Genomic DNA, 19,394 nt, shown 5'->3' on the forward strand with positions numbered 1-19,394 from the left:
TTTATTGGCTCATTATGATCCATTTTGCTGCCTATTGGATCGCAGTCTTTGGCTCTAGTGGGAACTTTGAGTAAACAACTTGTAAAAAGACACTGCAACAGATTTCCAGACCCAGTTTTAAACTTTCTTTGGTGGTTCTTTATCTAGCATTATATTTATCCGCAGAGGCATTATAGTCAGGTGTGAAATGACACCCCACATAGTCTGGGTGAAGTCCTAGGGATTTGGTACGGGAATACGTGTGTGCCTGCTGTTCACACGTGTAACTGAGGTGATACCGTGGTTGGTGCTAATTCTGTGACGTGTCACAGCTTGAACCCTCACTTAGATGATGTTGGCTGGTAAAGATCTATACAGTTGTGTGGCAGCCTGCTGAAATTTTGTTCTTTGTTTTGGAAAAGGCGGTTCAGTTGTCTGGTGCGTGCATACTTTCAGATTATATTTAAGAAAATTGGACCCGTTTCCACAACCAGGGAGTCTCAGTCCATCAAAGCCGAGGACGTTGACCGAAAAAAAGGAATATTATAAATGAATAGTGTGGTTAGCAGACGCTCTGCTGCTCAGAGCAAAGCATCTTCCATCGCACATGTAGTTACCTGCTGACCTTCTGGGATTTTATACCAATTTGCTGTAAGTGTGAAATGAAAGATCTGCCAACATTTCCAGCAAGAGGCCTTGCAGACCAATTGCTCCTAATGGTCTAATGGCATAGTAGAAATGTTTGCATCGAAATAGCTGAAGAGAGAGAACTGAGAGAGAAAGGGCAGGAGAGTAATGTGTATCTAGACTGGAGATCTTCTTGACTGTTTAGATTTGATCAATGCATGATTTTAATGGTTTTAATTAAATAACCACATCACAGCTGAATACATAAGGCTGATGCGCTTCTCCTGAAAACTTGCTGTTCAGGCATTATGTGTGCATTACAAACACATGATTGATGAAATCTCTTCCTTACTTTCGTATGCTTTGATTCGCTAGACAGAGGTGGCAGGAGCTACAGAGGACCGGAGAGAGAGAGAGGGAGAATGAACAGGAGAGTAGCAACATGTATTGCGTACAACAAACGAGTGTAAAGAGATTATTGTGCACTGTGCTTAATCTTGCGCTCTTCATTCTGATCCTTGACAGGCTCGATAATCGGTTATTCAGATTGTGTTATTTATATCTCTAAAGGTTTAGGCAGAGGCTATTTTAAAACAGGAGAGGATCCTCACTCTGTAGTGTCTGGGAACAGGGAATGCTTGGCACTCTGTTTGACCTCGGTTCAGCAGGAGCTTCTGAGGTAATCGGAGTAGCCACCAAGCCACCGTAGAGCGAGGAAAAAGCCATGTGAACACACAAGGAAAAGAAGAAGAGAAAAAAAACAAAACTAGAGGTCAGGTATGAGAAGAAGTACAGTTTAGTAGAGCTATGAATATTGGCTAGAGGTCAAGTTTCAATGGTGTGGTAAAACTCTACTGAAAATATCCTGCGGAAATATCCTTAAAAGTTTACTGAGCATGATTGACTGCATTTTCAAGACGCACGTAGTTCTGCTGTATAACATAAAGCTATTCTGTATAAATACTGAAATTTTACCCATCCTCTTCCTTCTGCAGATACACTCCAGTGGGCCGTTCGTTCTTCTCCGCTCCGGAGGGCTATGACCATCCCCTGGGAGGAGGAAGAGAGGTGTGGTTCGGCTTCCATCAGTCTGTTCGCCCTGCCATGTGGAAGATGATGCTTAACATTGATGGTGAGGGTTCTTGTCTCTGTATACAGAGGGTTTGGTGAGCTAGCACTGAACACCTAATGCCTTAACGTCAGACAGAAAACTTTACCAGCATTTACTTTACCACGGACCGTTGCTGCAGGACTGTCCGGCCCAGTGTGGTCATGCAAGAAATTCTGAATGTGAATTTAACGTTGCATTTGGACTTTCCCACCTCAGACTAGGAAAAACCAAAGAAAATGCCCAAGACTTTAAACTGACAACGGTGAGCACTCAGCAAAGTAGCACCGTTCTACTTTAACCTTTACCTAGATGAGTTAAATCTACAGAACTCATCACAGTTACAGTGATGTCTTGAAGCTCACCCTTGAAAATGACTTAACTTCCCACTTAAGTCGAACACGTTATTAACGTATGTGACAGAAGATTCAGTTGCGGCTCCTTGCATTGCGTCTTCAACAACAGACATCACACCAAAACCTTACAGAAATCCGGATTGCAGCCTCAGATTTCCTGTAACTTTAACTCTAACTGTCTGCATGCATGTATGAAAAGGGTTTCAGCCACACTCTCCTTCCCTTTTGTCTGGAACTTTGCCCACCCCCTGCCACACACACACACAGCTCTTTCACACTTAGACACAGTTTTCAGTTGACTAAGCCCACTCCTCCTGGTACGCCCCCCGCCATCACTGGGAAAAGCCCGCCTGTCTGAGAGCACCTCTCTTTTTACACTCTCATTGTGTCTGCCATAATGGAGTGAATAGTTGCAGAAAAGGCGCGAAAGCAGGCGATTGTGGCTCGGCTTTGAGTTCACGCCACCGCCGGGTGCAAGCGCGTTCCCAAGATTTATCGATTTCTTGCCGCTGTCATCCGATTCTTCACACACCTCACTAAGTGTGTAGGAAAACAGCTAAAAGTACAGAGCGGCCGATTGTCCTCATTCTCCCAGGGGGAAAAAGCTATTCAGGGTTTATTCTTTTTTTTCCTGTTTCAGATGCATTTGATTCCCTGGTTCTCATTTATCATGCAATTGATCAAAAAGGTCTTGAGAGTTGGAATTCAGAAGTACCCACTGTCTGTGGAATCATCTTTCACCCTTATCTGATCATTGATAAATTTGTTGAGTCAGATATTTAAACCACAAGGGAAATGTGTCTGTGGCATCGACGAACGTCTTCCAGAAACATCGTCTGTGTTTACAAACGCAGCAGAAGTGTTGGGTCTCATTCGTGTCCTAACTTCACCCTTTTGAATAAAGTCCAGTGACTCACTGTTCCTGATAATTCTATTTCTTTTTTATTTTTGCTATAAGCTTACAAGAGAAATGCATGGCTTGGTTCTGCGGTTCACATTTTCATTAATCATCACGGTGGTGCAATGTTTAATTATGAGTTCAAAAACTAAGGAAACAAACATGTAAGGGCTGATTTTGGGGATTAAGGCTAAAATTGTCTATATTCTGGATGAATCATTCCTAGAATAGTGATTAACGATTTCCTGTTTCATCCTGTTTTGCCCCTAGTGTCAGCCACGGCCTTTTATAAAGCACAGCCGGTCATCCAGTTCATGTGTGAGGTCCTGGACATCCACAACATTGACGAGCAGCCCCGTCCTCTCACTGATTCTCACCGAGTCAAGTTCACCAAAGAAATCAAAGGTGAGTCTTTTTTTGCAGTGTTTAATAGAGGGGGAAAAAAAGCAGGGAACGATGAGTACAAGAGTCTGGCTTTTTCTAGCACTAGCCTCCACTCGAACTATGCGTCATCTGCTTCTCAGAGCCGATCTTTTTGATACGGCTTTCATTCGGCGGTGACTCACTAGCAAAACCTTCACATTAATATGTATAATCTGGTGCAACGAGCATGAAATGTGGACCTTTAAAATGTGTAACACAATCCAATGAGTAGTGTTCTGCTCTGTTTGTACCAGAACAAGAGAAATACAAGTTTGTACTCCGTCCGCGAGTGCCTTGAGCAGTTAGTGAACAGGGTTAAATATTTAAGTGCCAACACATTTGCTACGCCATTTAACGCGTGGTGCATTTGTTATACCTTTCCTGCCTCCTGTGGGTGTCTTTAGGTCTTAAGGTGGAGGTGACGCACTGTGGAACCATGCGGAGGAAGTACCGAGTCTGTAACGTGACCCGAAGACCTGCCAGCCATCAAACGTGAGTCAGCCTCATTGTGGTCCACAGCAGGGGCCCGAGATGGGACAGGGCAGAGCATGAGGAAACTTGACATGACTTTTAGTCACTGTGTTTTTCTTCTGTAGAAAAATCTTACTCAGACGTTAACAAGGAATTAAATCTTGCTAGCACGATTTCTTATACATCAGAGTTACACGCCGGAACTAGCGCTTAATATTCTCATGTTAAGAAATCGGTCATGATACGGTGTTGGCAAAATAGGCTAAGTTTGTAATTTGACAAAACAATGCCGTTAGTCTTTAATAGGTTTATTATAAGTAAGAGTATTTTGTTATGCTTATTATTACATTTGCTCTAAAGCACACCTTGTGTTGTACTTTATTCCATTAACATCACCTTCCTCGCTTTGCTGCTGCAGGTTCCCCTTACAGTTGGAAAATGGACAAACGGTAGAACGGACCGTCGCTCAGTATTTCAGAGAAAAGTACAACCTGCAGCTGAAGTACCCTCACCTGCCGTGTCTGCAGGTCGGCCAGGAGCAGAAACACACCTACCTGCCCTTGGAGGTGAGACGTCCATCTTCTAGAAATGCTAATGTTGATGCTAATAGGTCTCGGACGAAGCATGGCTAGTTTAATTTTTTTTCTAATTTTGTTATGTTTTTGTTTCTTGTCAGGTGTGTAACATCGTAGCAGGGCAGAGATGCATCAAAAAACTGACCGATAATCAGACGTCCACTATGATCAAAGCCACAGCACGCTCAGCACCGGACCGGCAGGAGGAGATCAGCAGACTGGTGAGCGCCCTCTACTGTTTAGAATAGTATTGAACTCTGCTTCTTTAGAAATCTAGTCCTTAATGTTGATCAGTGTGATATGCATCCATCAGGTCTACAGTATTATTATTTCCTCTTATAACAGTGAAGATAACTACACTAACTCTATTGTAGAATTCGTTATAGGTTACTAACTTAAGTGTCTTTGGTCAGAAGGAATGGATTATTAATATGAATAATGAATAATAATTTAACAAATAAAGGGCAAATGCAGTTAATATGATGCAAAAGCTTTTGTCTCAACAGTTCGATTAATGCACATTTAAGTTCCTCTGTAAATAAACCGGACACGCCATTTCTCTTAACTCGCAGTCGATCAGCTGAGGCATGTTGGTTTTTATCATTTTAAACTGTGACTGCCGGCACAATGCAGCCGGTCAGCAGATATAAATCACGTGGAGTGGCCATCTTAGACTTAAAGTGACTTTCCTTCCTAGGCATCACTTTACATACTCAGGCAGGAGGCATGAACTCTGTAAGATGTGATTTATGAAGATGTGATCGTTATGATTTTAGAATATAGATTAATAAGCTGTTAATTTCCATGTATTATATAATATTCCATGTATAATGTCCATGTATTTATTACTTTTGCACGACTTGAATGGCTTTTGTGACTCGTATGGATTTATGAATATGAAGCAACCAAGTTTCCGAATATTCTCATTCAGTTCACGTGCAGGTTTCTTATATTTAAACGTACAAGTATGTAAATGTAGCTAAATTTATCTCGGAAGCTCTCATTGGATATGACTGTCTTTCCAAACGAACTTTTGATGTCTTGTGTAAATGATCCTGTCAATGATGTACTAATGAATTAATTTGCTAAATGAGGGCTAATGTCTTACTGGTCGTGTAATTTTTACAACGCTAGTCTTCATTCATTTCATGTTGGACCACAAGCTCCAAATGTGCCTCTTGGCTCATCATCTCCATTTGGCTAAAATAATGAGATGCATGCCGTTTTATTTTCTCTTTACAAATGTCGATCCATTTAGTTCTGAACAGTGCGAGATGGGCCGTGGGCGTAATGAATTTGACAAAATATCTCCAGTTTGCGTCTGTGATTCTAAAAATAACCGTCCAGTGTTTGTTTTCAAGTGCACACACAGAGCAGTGCAGCTCGAGCTGGTGTTTCGAGGCGAAATGTTCAGTCAGCAGATTGAATGCTTTTCAGGAGACAGCTTTTCAAGTGTGCCGTGATCTCGGTGTACAGGACTTTCATGAATAAACGTAGAGCACTGAGCTCAATGAAATGATTGTGTCTTAATACAGATCCTTCTCCTCTCCTCTCCTCCCTACTTTACCCTTCCCTACCCTACCCTTCCCTTCCCTACATGTTTCTCCATCACTCCTCATTCTCCTCATGCCTCTTTCTCCCTGTCATTTTTCTTTTGTCCCTCTCTTTTCACTTCCTTAGGTACGCAGTGCCAACTATGAAGCCGACCCGTTCGTTCAGGAGTTCCAGTTCAAAGTGCGGGACGAGATGGCTCACGTGACGGGCCGTGTGTTGCCCGCGCCCATGCTGCAGTACGGGGGCAGGGTGAGCTCAGAGAACTTTCTGGTACCCTTCCTTTAAATCACGCTCATCTCTCTTTGTCCGTCTGCCTGTCTGGCTCTCCACTGGAGGAACTAACCCCTGTCTCTAACCTTTGCTGGTGTGAACTGTGTGTTGCACAATAACTACATCACTATGCCAGGGTCTGACCAGTTGTGCTGACCGTTAACCGGCTGCCATCAGTCAGCAATTAACCATCTATTGTTTTACAATTGAAGTATTGATAGTTTTCACTGTGAAAAGTGTTCATTGTCAAGTAGCTAAATATGGCTTAGACTGCACTCAGATTAATTTAAGGGATGTAAAATGTTTAAAAGCTGTTTTAAAAGTAAATGCATGATGGTCATTTTTCGATATTCAGTAGTTCATAGTATATGTTTTTGTATTTAATCTGTTGATAATGGAAAGAAATATTTTGTAGAGTATATTTTGGCTCTGTTGTGTGTGCATGTGTGCGTGTGTTACGTGCGTGTGCGCGTGGGGGTGTGTGTTGTGTGTGCGTGTAAGTGTTATGTGCGTGCGTGAGTGTGTGTGTGTGTGTGTGTGTGTGTGTGTCAGCATGCAGCAGATCAACCCTGTGATTTTACTTGCAGAACCGGACCGTTGCCACACCCAGTCACGGTGTGTGGGACATGCGAGGAAAGCAGTTTCACACCGGTGTAGAGATCAAGATGTGGGCCATCGCATGCTTTGCCACACAGAGGCAGTGCCGCGAAGAGATCCTCAAGTACGTTCTTTGTCTCTGTTCTTATCACCAACATTTCCAGTGCTGTCTGTGAGCCAACCGCCATCTGCAGTGGACAAAAACACATACATGATCATTGCCTCTTTTTCTTGTCTTTTAGAGGGTTCACAGATCAGCTACGCAAGATCTCGAAAGATGCCGGGATGCCCATTCAGGGTCAGCCATGTTTCTGTAAATACGCCCAGGGAGCCGACAGCGTGGAGCCCATGTTCAGACACCTTAAGAACACCTACTCCGGTCTGCAGCTCATCATCGTCATCCTGCCCGGGAAGACACCTGTCTATGGTACACAACAACACAAAGCTCTGATCACTGACTCTGGCTTTAAAAGGCAGTTTTAATATATTTTATTATACACTCCTGTACATTTAAACTTATTTGATAAGATTGTTCAACACAACACACTTTATCCCAGTAACACAAACTGCCACTGAAATCATTCCTGGTCAGTGGAAACTCCTGAAGTCCCAAGATTATATAAACAGGTGGACACATGACTGTATAAAACCAGCTTTAGGATTTTGATATTGTTGGTTGTCCCCTGAAGCTTTTGTTTAAAGCTGTAGCCTTTCTTTATAATAGGAACTTTCATCAGAGATTTCAATAACTCTAACATTGGTTCTTCAAATAGGAATGTATTTATTTTTATTAAAACATATTAAATGTGTGTTTGTAGCGGAGGTTAAGCGTGTAGGAGACACTCTCCTAGGAATGGCCACTCAGTGTGTTCAGGTGAAGAATGTTGTGAAGACGTCACCGCAGACCCTCTCCAACCTCTGCCTGAAGATCAACGTCAAACTCGGCGGCATAAACAACATCCTGGTACCACATCAAAGGTGAGAGCTTTTAGCTCACAAAAGTGCCAACAGGATTTCTTTTTGGTAAATTTGGTTAATTGCATTTAAGTAAGACAAGCGTGTATATGTGCTGTTCTTCAGGCCGTCAGTGTTCCAGCAGCCTGTGATCTTCCTGGGAGCAGATGTCACACACCCTCCTGCTGGAGATGGCAAAAAACCGTCCATCGCTGCGGTGAGTGATTTTTCTTATCTATCCGCCTCTAACTGCTCATTTTCTTTATTCTTTAACTTCTAGTGTTTTGTCTCATGTCTCTTCTGTCCATTCTTTAATTCTCACTCATTCCCATCTCTCTGTAGGTGGTAGGCAGTATGGACGCCCACCCCAGTCGGTACTGTGCCACAGTGCGGGTGCAGAGGCCGCGGCAGGAAGTGATCCAGGACTTGGCCTCCATGGTACGCGAGCTCCTCATCCAGTTCTACAAGTCCACTCGATACAAACCCACCCGCATCATCTTCTACAGGGACGGTGTGTCCGAGGGCCAGTTCAGACAGGTCAGTAATCACTGAACCACTATGTAATAATATTCCTTTTCTCATACGTGAGACATGGAATAAGATGCTTCAGGATTGTTAGAGGAAAATAATCATCTAGGATGGTAACCGAAAATCCACATCATATCACCATATCCCTGTAACAGCATATAAGAGCTTTATTCATGAAGCTTTTTAAACCAGCATCGTGGCAAAAATACAGATTCTGTGAAAATCTGCTGTGGGCAATAGGACAAGCTCTGCACCACTGCTGGTTCACTGCCTCTGTTTTAAGTTATATATAATACAAGCTATATCAGATTATACAGAGGCTGCATTACTAGTGAGTTTGTTTTATCAATCTGACTAAGGGTTGTGTGTTTATGCTTTGGTTCAGGTGCTGTATTATGAATTGCTGGCTATCAGGGAGGCCTGCATCAGCCTGGAGAAAGAGTACCAGCCCGGCATCACCTACATTGTGGTGCAGAAACGGCACCACACCCGACTGTTCTGTGCCGACCGCAATGAGAGGGTGAGTTCGTTCGCAGACACTAGAACGCTTTTTTACATCATAGAAAAGATGTCACATTTTACCATGGTTTATACGATCACATATTATCTTAAGTTACCCCTGACTATAAATGCTACCTCAAAATTCTGCCTACCTAGGCAGCCTTCTTCTGAATGTAACAGCATCCAACTTTGATGCATTTTGGCCAGCATAGTCACTACATCTTATGCATTTTAAGCAAGTTTTTTGAACCTTGGGCTCAAGTGCCCTCAGCCCTGGCCAGTTTCCTGTTTCTGTTATTGAAAAGTATCCCAGCAATTTGGTGCCGCTGCCACAGTTCTTCTATTGTGGTATAATGGATTAACGTATGTATGTATTTTTCTTTATATAAAATAATCTTTGTATAACAAGCTAATATCTTTTAATTTAGGTAAATGATATTAATGAGGTCTTTAGAAACATTCAGGCCTGAAAAGTTGACCTTACCAGCCTATAAAATTGAAGCTACTCTCGCAGACATTAGCTGTAAATTACTCACCAGACCAGGGGCATCCTTCACTTCTCTCTCTCTCTCTCTCCCTCTACCACTGCTCTAATTGTTATCAGCCGAATGCTTAATTACGCTCATTAACACAAGAGTCCACCGGTTGACAGTCTGTAATTATTTTACTTCAGCTGCATCACAGAATCAGGCTTCTTAAGATGCGCTCAAGAGACATAAGCAATAGCCCTATTTACAGAGAGCATGCTAGAGCCACTATAAAGCAGAAAGGCGAAAATTGATGAATTGGCCGGTTGATGAAGCTTAACAGGGTTACTGAAAGGCAAAATGGAGCTCTAATGGTTAGATTTACATTCTCTCTTTAAATCTGTAATTGGCAGAAGAATGTGGCGATACTCCAGATTTTCATCTGGTAACCTCTGTAAGTCTAACCACACTGTTAATCTTTTTGCATAACGAGTGCCATCTGGAAAAGGGATGACTAATTTATTAAACCTCCTTATTACCTCTTAGTTTAATCCTAATTGAAAGTCTCACTAATTGTTATTTTCTGGCAATCTGGATGCTGTCTGCAGGTGGGCCGCAGCGGAAACATTCCTGCTGGTACGACTGTTGACACAGACATCACACACCCTTATGAGTTCGACTTTTACCTCTGCAGCCATGCTGGAATCCAGGTACTTTTGCCCCTGAACTGGACATCTGTGTGGGGGGGAATGCTTTGCAGCGTGGTTTAAGGAATTCATTTGCATCTCCATGACTTTTCAGTGCTCCCTTCTCCCACGCTTTGTGTTAAGCAATAATTATAATGACTAGTTATAACCAGCTGTCGCTGCTTAGCTAGTTCTGAAAGTTTTACTCTGTTCACTCATTTAGAGCACTCATTTTTCTCTGTCATACCAAACCTCCATATCAACAAGATTTACTTTATTCATCCCAAAGGGAAATTCACAAGACACTTTGCTTGTTTTGGAAGCTCTACAGCCTACTGCAGTGCATTGTGGGAGTGCACCAGATGTTTTTCTGTACGCTTTTAGACGTTTATAAAGTGGCAAAACTCGCTATGCAGTGAGCTCTGTGATTTGTTTGTCTTGCTTTATGCTGCTTGAAATCACAGCCTATCCTTATCCAAGTTTTTTTTTTTTGACAGGTCACTTGTCAGCCTATAGTTATGTAAGCTAAGACCTAGTGCGTGTGGAAAGCTTAGAAATAAACAGTTTACCTCGAGAGAATACCTGTAATGCACAGAACACCTGCAATGTTCCGGTTAGTGCCATACAGTGCAGAGTATCTACTGAATAGACGAATTGCTTTTCCTCTACCAGGGCACAAGTCGCCCCTCTCACTACCACGTGCTGTGGGACGACAACTGCTTCACAGCCGACGAGTTCCAGCTGCTCACCTACCAGCTGTGCCACACATACGTGCGCTGCACACGTTCCGTCTCCATCCCCGCACCTGCCTACTATGCCCACCTGGTGGCCTTCCGTGCCCGCTACCACCTGGTGGACAAAGAGCACGACAGGTGAGGGTCTACAGTTTGTATCTATCTTGCTTGCTGTGGCTTGTGACCTTTGTTGAAAAGAGTGCATGATGTCAATCCCCCTTCTCTCTCTCTCTCTCTCTCATCCACAGTGCCGAGGGAAGCCACGTCTCGGGTCAGAGTAACGGCCGAGACCCCCAGGCTCTGGCCAAAGCTGTGCAGATTCACCATGACACCCTGAGGACCATGTATTTCGCCTGAGAGCCCTGATTCATCCCACTCGCTCGCCCACACACCTCCTCCTAAAAGCGGACCGGACACTGTGCAGCAGGAAGCGGGGGTGGGGTGTTTTGTGGGGGTCTCGCCAATCCCAAATCCGGCCTGAGAGTGCACACCTGCTTTAATCCAACGCCCAAACTCAGCACTGTTATGCAATATTAAACCAGCCAACCACGTTTTATTTATTTTTCGGATTAAGGTGACCCTTACACCAAACGAAAGGGAGTTCTCCCCCCCTCCCCCGTCTGTCTGCTTGATTTGTTTACCTCAAGGTTGTAACAGCAGCACTTTGACCGCCCAGTTTTGTTTTGTTTTTTTTCTTCTTCGCAGAATGACATCTAGGAAAGCCGAAAGAAGTTAGGAAAGAGTTAGAGTTCGTCTTCTGCCAGATGGACGAGTGTCAGTTGTTATGAATTATACATTAGGAATATCTCAAAAAAATTCACACACAAGCTCTAATTATAAGTGCCACCCATTAGGGCCAGATCTTATTACAAACTGCTTTTTTTTTTTTTCTTCTTCTTCTTCTTAGAACTTCTTCACTTGTTTCCCTCGGGCTTCATGCCGATGTTAGTCCTCTCGTGGTGGTCCGGATCACTAAGCTTTTATTTACTACAGTGCGAAGTGATCTTATTTTTAATGTTTATGTGTATAAAATTGTAGAATTTTTTTTTTTTTTTTTTTTTGGTTTTATTTCAGTTTCTCCCAGTATTTATTTACCTGTTTTTAGATGAATTTGGATTTTTTTTTCCCCAGCTTTCTTTCTTTCTGTTTTACAAAAAAAAAAACCAAGTAGAGGCCATGTTAAAGGAGAGATTGTGATATATTCCGGTTTTAGTGCAATAACCGATCAGCTCCTATGTAGGGTACAGTTTTCTGGATCATGTGAGAATAGAAATAGGGTTAAGGATGTGAGATGACGGCATCAGCACTCTGTATATCAATACGAGATGGAGGGTTGGACATAAGATGGAAACGTGTATGTTTTGGCACTTTTACAGTTGCATATATATATATATATATATATATATATATATATATATATATATATATATATATATATATATATATATATATATATATATATATATATATATATATATCTCAGCTAAATTTATATATAATTGCTAATACAATAATAGATCTCTTTGGTGAGGGTTCAAAATCAAGTGCCTGGTTTTAGAAAAGGAATATTTTCTAGGAGGTTGTTATTATTTTTTTTTATTTTTTTGGCTAATGAAAGATTTTAAGAAAACGGTTAATGCAGTGCATTAAGATGCCCAAGTGTGCAGTTTCACTGGAGAGATTTTTATTTTATTTTTATTTTATTTTTATTTTATTTTTATTTTATTTTTAAAGAAAGGCTTAGAGGTCACAAATTTTATTCGATTGCAGAAAGCCATGATCTGTACTTCTGTTTTGTGATGGAATAATGTTAATGAATTTCTTTCACTGATCAGTATTGCGTGGCCTTTAGGTCGTCTTCGGATTCAGTGCGAGTCCTTCGTGTAACTCTCCCAGCTTTTTATCCTGCACAGCAGAAACGTCTTATACCATCGTCTGCCAATTCTGATCAGGATCTAGCTGCTATTGTACAGGTTCCTTTGACGAGACTGACGGTGTGCTTCAGCTTCCTTTAAGGACGAGAGTGAGCGAGGTGATGCAGCAGCACATGTGGTGTAACTGTGTGTGTGTGTGTGTGTGTGTGTGTGTGTGTGTGCGCGCGCGTGTGTGTGCGCGCTTCTTCACCAGAAGGCCAGTAGAGGGCAGTGTGGAGTTGTACAAGCAGGCTCTCTTGCTCCTTCTGAAGCACATCCCGTTTTGTAAGCGAGGGGACAGTAACTGCACTAATTGAAGCTGAATAAAGCTTGGTGCTATACTGTGCATCGTGTATGATGCACACTACAGAGATTTTGACGTGAGGGTGGGAACATGGAGCGTGCAAATGGTGCTGGCTACATATCTTTCTGTTAGAAAAAGACCTTTGGGTTGCGTTTGATGAAGAGGGCAGATGTGGTACCCATGATGCCTAAACCTCAAACCAGTTCACGTCATGCTAAATGGTCCCTGATGGCTTTTTATCAGTTTTATTACATACTGGAAAAATCCAACTTCTTTTCCAATCCAGAGCTGACTTATTTATAACTATTTTTGTTTTTAAATTATTTCATAGACAAAAAAAAAAAATGTACTGACTTTCTGATGTTACTAAATACTATAGACAGTGGTAATGGTGCAAGATTATCTTATGTAGAGATTAAGAATGTGCTTTTTTTTTTTTTTTTTAAAGACTGTACTTTGTGTTCGAAGCATCTTCTGAGCAGAGTTTTAGTGCATGTGCTAAAGTTGAGCATCACAGTGAGCTTGAAATGTGTCCCCATCAAATCAGGTGGTACAGCGTAGTGTCTAAAGTTGATACCAATTCCATTTCTCATGTTCTGATATTCTGGTACCAGTACCAAGTACCGAAGCCTGCTCAGAGCGAGCTTCCGTCGCCCAAGTTAACACGAATCGTCCCGAGCATGTCGACGATGTGCTTTGAGGACAATTTTTAATACACAAAGATCTGTGGTGGTGGTGTATATTTCGACACCTCACGTTCACGGCACGAAAGACATCGCCGTATCGGATAATCAGTCAGTTTAAAAAACCTGGTCCAGTGCTGAGGTCAATGCTGTGATGATGAGTATGTCTTTTAAATAATGGAACCACTATCGGAGTTATTCTGGTCGATCATCGGTTTTGTCCCACCTTCAACAATGTAGAGTCTTTATAAATTCCTGTTTTAGGAACGTTCTGGTAGCAGATGTTATGAATAAAGCTGTGTAGCATGTTGGACCGGATGGTGCTTAGCGTGTAGCAGTTGTATTTCACCTCATGAGTATTCTCAGAGTCGCGCCATTTTTAAAAAAAAAAATTTTCTGACGTCCTGCTATCCATTCGTGAGGACTGAAGTCGGCTCGAAGCGCAAATCTCCAAACTCGTAGGCCTTCTTCCCCTTTTCAGTGTTTCAGTGTAAAAGCGTGTGGAGCCAAAAGAGGTTAAAGTCCTTAGAAAGTGCCTTTCCTCATGACGGTGCTGAAGAAATCCGAACTTAAGTGACAGATCAAACCGTTTTCTTTATCTTACCTTGCACACGTGCAGACGCATGCACAAGCTTACGTTCACACATTTTTCATCTAAGGAACGAGGCTAAGTCAAGTCTCTGTTTATATTCATAATATATGCCAAGTGTGTGTGTATATATATATATATATATATATATATATATATATATATATATATATATATATATATATCTCTTAAAAAAAGGTTTATGATTGAGCTCTGGGGTTTTTTTTTTTTTTCCAGTCAGGACCATGGGGCAATTGGTACACAGCCTGACAGAGAGAAAAGCCTAGCACAGCACTTTAAAGACTGCCACCCAAACAGGAAGTAACAACTGACTTGCTTTCTAATTGTTTGGGGTTTATGTTTTTTTACAAAAAAAAAATCTTCTAAGCATATAGGCATGTGCCAGTCGAAATGTATCATCCCTATCCCCGAACAACCCGTTCAGGATGATGTTGCCTTGATAGGTGGATTTTAACGGACAACGTTTGCACTCTGAAGGTTGTGCAGTCTCACTCATTTAATGCCTGGAAATTAGAACAGGACTGCTCAGCAGCTCCTTTTAAGGAGGCATGTGTAGTTTAGAAATCTTCAGAGGTCTCCCAAAGCGATTCTTAATTACATCCTGTCTGATGAAACTTGCCTGGTCGACAGTCGAGATTTGGCATTACACTTGGCTCCCCGCTGGTTTGAGGTCATTTCAGGTGGCTCGGTCACCGCCCGTGCAATGCCCTATAGAAAGTACTTACAGATATATCATACGAGTCTATTTTATTACCTTCACTTTCGACCTGGAGTATTAGGGTCAAGAATTAGAGACCCCTCAGGCGCTTTGTCGGTCACATGGGTGCCTGTCGGTCCAGGAGGGGGGAAAAAAAATAAAAAATACCTCTTACATACAAGAGATCTCGAAAAACACTGCACCTCACTGACCTTGGTATGCTGCAAATGTACAACTAAACGAGTTAAACTGCAAACATTGCTTTTGATTACAGTATCAGTGCTAGATTTAAATGCCTGACCATTTATCCTTAACTATTTGAGTAGATGTAATTGTAAGAAGTGTTCTTTTTTTGTGTGTGTGTGTGTGTGTGTGTGTGTCTCTTTAACACTTCTTTCTGTTTATTGAGCCAACTTTTCATTATTATTATTTTTTTTTGTCTTATTTAATTTTTTTTTCTTTTAATATATTCGAAATATATATGCGAAATATTTTATGGTGTATTTATTAAAAAGCGTTCTAAAGTGCGGCTGGAGTGACCGCATAGCGGGCGGCGTTACGGAGGGGGCGAGGGAAGGAGGAAAAGGGGCAGCAAGAGGGCGCCACATCACCCCCAAAAAATAAAAACCCAAACAGTCCTCACTCTTCCGTTAGACGAGAGCCCTTCAGATCCGAAAGAGCCGATTTCTGTTTTATTTAAAAAAAAAAAAACCAGGCTGATTTGTAAAATTGTCTGATGTCCAGATCAGTGCTGGTGTAGGATCCGGTGGACAGTCTTTTTAAAAACGCTGAAAAACGCCAGTCAGAAGTGTGCTGATTATCAGTTATACAATATACCACAATCTTCACACTTGCAGTATTATTATTATTGTTATTATTATTATTGGACTGCTAAAGACATTACCCCTATCTCTGTGCTTTATCTAGAAGGCTTCCTCATTTTGGACAGAAATGACAAGGCAATCCCACCATTCTGAATAATATAGCAGCTTTTTATAGACAAAATGAGCACCGTTCTGGTACAATTATTATAATTTGCAAACGTTTAAAAATACTGAGGCCGTCCTCAGGACTGGATTTTGCAGACAACGAGGGCGATGGAAGACGTGATGATGTGTTCAGGCGTATTTCCAGTATCTTCAAGATACTGTTTCCATCTGAACGTTGATCATTTCCCCATCCTGAATTGTTTTATTCTTCATATCCCACAGCAAATCGCCAACAGTTGCAGCGTTCCATATATGAAAGAATGCCACATCGTATTTTTTTTAGCCGTTTATAGTTAGTTCCACGTCAAATGTTTGCAAAAGGAAATTCATGCGTCCTTCTTCCTTCATATTCTTTCCCACAAAATAAACAAGGCAAAAACATGCAGCTTGTTATGTAATTGAGAAACCAAACCTCATGCCATGCCTATACTTGCTCACTGTAACAACAGAGCTAACACTGCATTGTGCACATTGTTTTATGTGCCAGAAGTGACCAGAATTCTGGGAGTGCCTTGTTTTGTTTTTTGTTATGCCCCCATGCCACCTTCTGAAGAACATCTGACCGCATTTCTGAGAATTTCACTTTTGCTGGTTGCAGTATATTGTGTAACTGATCATCAGTTATAACTTCTCTGATGCAAAGGAAAAGAAAGCTGCTCCGCCTCGATCCTCTCCGAACGCTGCTTGGTTTCTGTTTGGGGGGGGGGTCAGAGAACCACACTGACGATACAATATACACAAAGCTGACGTGTTTCAAATCCAGAGCTGCTAAACTCCAGCCATAGAAGTTTCCCCCTGCTTTTGGAGGCAGGGACGTTCGTAGTCGTGTGCTCGAGTTTGAGTTAGTCTTTTGTGCCAGAGCCATTTGAGAAGAGAGCAGGAACGTTAAAATACGAGTCCCATTCCACTCGGATGACATGAGCCTCAGCCTTAACTGTTGTCGGGTTTTTATCTTCCTTTTCTTTCTGGTTTCTGTTTATTAAATGCCTTAGTTTGTATAGAGAAGTATGCTAACTCGCAGTTGCGTCTTATTAACAAAAAAAAACAAAAAAACCACTAACTGTGCAAATCCCCATGTGTGAAAACGTACTACTCGTCCAGCATAACGGCTCCTCCAAGTCCAGCACGATTTAAGATCAGTCCCGATCAGACGGCCACAGCTCGTACCACCGCCTCGTCAATCCATCGCAGGTCTCGTCTTCGGCCATTAGTCCATTTAACCGAGGGGGACAGAAACATGCAGCTCCGGTGGAGTTCACGCATGAAGAGTAACGCACATGCACAACCAACTGTTCCTGAATTTGTGGATTGTTTACAAACAGTTGTTTACTAAAACCTGTCAAGCTCCAGCATTCCAAACGACGACTGTAGACGCATAGCGTCTTGAGTTAGCAGATCAAACAAAAAAATATATACATGTTCCTTTAATTGTTCTCTCTAAGTGCATCGTCTTCGGTGTCCGTCCACGGCACGGGACGCTGAGCTCCACGACACCCTTTTTTTCTCCGAACAGTAAAAGTTTATCCCTAGAGGAACCAAAGTATGCACTCTTTTAGCTAAGTGTCCTTCAGGACTGTCCTTCAGCTCGAGGGTCTCAAGGACGTTCTTCACGAATGTTTCATGTCCAGGAGCTCCATGACTCTGTCTCCCTCTCCTTCTCTCTCTCTCTCTCTCTCTCTCTCTCTCTCTCTGTCTCTGTCTCTGTCTCTGTGTCGCTACACCAAGGGGTCTTTTTATTTTACCTTTAAAAGTATTTCTTATGTATGTTTTGTAACTTTCTCTGATGGCCTTTTAGTGTTGCTTTGCCTTAGATTGAAGTGTATCTTTCACTACTAATTGCAATAAAAAAAAGCTTTGCTTTTAACGCGTGTGAGACGTGTATATTTATTTCAACTTGTATATATCCGCCTGCGAGTGGACAAGAGTTTTAACTACGAGGGGAAATTGTTTATCGGAAGCGGATAAAATTTATTATCAGCCATTTTCAATTTCTAAGTGCTCACCTGGCTGGGGAGAACTGGACGAGAGCGAGCAGCCAGTTTTGGGAAAAAAACACCTCTTGTGCTGCCTGCTTTTGTCCCCCAGGACTAACAGAAAGGATCCAGGTGATGAATGGAGCCAGGAGCTTGTGAAGAGCCTCTTGTTTACACTGTGTTATGTGTGTTGTGTGTTTTATGATGAGCCTTTTATTGTCGTTATCAGGTTCCCGGCAGGTGTACGTGGCTCTGCCAGCGCTGTTCTGTCATCGCCGAGCCATTAAGCTTCTGCTCTCATCCCCTGCATCCGTGCTGAACGAGGTTTATTCGATAACGTGATACTTGTTGCGTCATATTCTAATATAGTCCAATGGTTTTTTTTTTGCTCTTTTGCTAGAAAGCTGACGTACAGCTGGCTAAATTGGTTCTAATGGGTTTTCCTGTTCCTTTGTAGAGGATTTGCATAACAGTTGGGCTTTTTGTGGTTAATGCTAGAAATACAAGCTCTTTCGCAAGCATTTCTATCACCATGTGGTGATGTATTCTCGATTCTGGTTGCTCAGAAGGAGTTTATGTAACAGCAGATCTAAAAGTAGGTCCAGTTCATTCGTATACATTATTATTACTATTATTTCCCATAACAGGGAAATTATGACCACCTGCCTAATATTGTGTTGGTCGCCCTTTTGCTGCCAAAACAACCCAAGGATTCAGTTGCGATTATGAGGAGGAAGCAGTCGTGGGAGGACCGAATTAAACCAGATCGTTGGGAGAAAGAGCATCTCAGACAAGGTTACAGGCCATTCTCTGCCTTATAGCACTCATTATGGAAATCTAATTAGATCATCATTAACAAACTACTCACTGACACAGTGTAAATAAACCAGCTTTATTAACTGTAACTTGATTAAAGAAATCAAGCCTCCTGGTGGTCCAGCGGCAGGATCCAGCGCTCTCATTATCGAGGCTTGGGTACGATTCCCGAGCAGGGAAGCTAACCCAGCCACTGGAGAGTTAACTCCAGTGTGCCGGGGCCCAGCCTGAATGGATGAAATGATGAAATGGGAACAGATGAAATGGGAGGGTTGCGTAAGGAAGGGAATCCGTCATAAAACCTGTGTCAAATCGAAACTTGCGGATCAGCTGCAAGAACAACAATAATTTGATTATAGAAATCCGTTTTGATGATTATTATTCTCTTAGGAAATCTTTGGACCCCTAAGTGTCAGACCCCTGATGTCCTTGGGCCCCATGATGAGAACAGCTGTAAGGACTACACTATGTTCCCCATGAAAGACTGTTGGCCCCAAATCCTGCAGGATTTCTGTATTATGGTTGGCCTGAGAGTATGAACTGGTCAGAGAGAAAAAGTTAGAGTTAAGAGAAAGGTCAGAAGGGTGAAGTGCTGGGTTTTTTTGTGTCTGCCAGCTGAGCTCAAATGAAATGATGCACCGGGGTTCTATTGGTGTTTCATTCTGTTGGAGGAACAGAAAT

General features: G+C 42.1%; 1 protein-coding gene across 2 annotated transcripts in view; it reads left to right on the forward strand.

Moving 5' to 3' along the window:
- ago3a (argonaute RISC catalytic component 3a) overlaps nucleotides 1-16,980 on the forward strand; it is a 30,052-nt gene extending 13,072 nt beyond the window's left edge. The window contains exons 5-19 of one of the 2 annotated variants that reach the window (XM_058377105.1): nucleotides 1,602-1,738; nucleotides 3,239-3,373; nucleotides 3,796-3,883; nucleotides 4,281-4,428; nucleotides 4,539-4,658; nucleotides 6,118-6,261; nucleotides 6,849-6,982; nucleotides 7,101-7,285; nucleotides 7,677-7,836; nucleotides 7,939-8,029; nucleotides 8,155-8,349; nucleotides 8,726-8,860; nucleotides 9,917-10,018; nucleotides 10,667-10,866; nucleotides 10,977-16,980. In XM_058377105.1, the coding sequence (XP_058233088.1) occupies nucleotides 1,602-1,738; nucleotides 3,239-3,373; nucleotides 3,796-3,883; nucleotides 4,281-4,428; nucleotides 4,539-4,658; nucleotides 6,118-6,261; nucleotides 6,849-6,982; nucleotides 7,101-7,285; nucleotides 7,677-7,836; nucleotides 7,939-8,029; nucleotides 8,155-8,349; nucleotides 8,726-8,860; nucleotides 9,917-10,018; nucleotides 10,667-10,866; nucleotides 10,977-11,085 (2,083 nt within the window). In that variant the 3' untranslated portion in view covers nucleotides 11,086-16,980. The remainder of the gene's footprint in view (nucleotides 1-1,601; nucleotides 1,739-3,238; nucleotides 3,374-3,795; nucleotides 3,884-4,280; nucleotides 4,429-4,538; nucleotides 4,659-6,117; nucleotides 6,262-6,848; nucleotides 6,983-7,100; nucleotides 7,286-7,676; nucleotides 7,837-7,938; nucleotides 8,030-8,154; nucleotides 8,350-8,725; nucleotides 8,861-9,916; nucleotides 10,019-10,666; nucleotides 10,867-10,976) is intronic. The other variant, XM_058377106.1, reaches the window with a different exon arrangement.
- Nucleotides 16,981-19,394: the final 2,414 nt, after the last annotated feature.

Source organism: Hemibagrus wyckioides, linkage group LG23, assembly GCF_019097595.1.
Source record: "Hemibagrus wyckioides isolate EC202008001 linkage group LG23, SWU_Hwy_1.0, whole genome shotgun sequence".
NCBI classification, from domain to species: Eukaryota; Metazoa; Chordata; class Actinopteri; order Siluriformes; family Bagridae; genus Hemibagrus; species Hemibagrus wyckioides.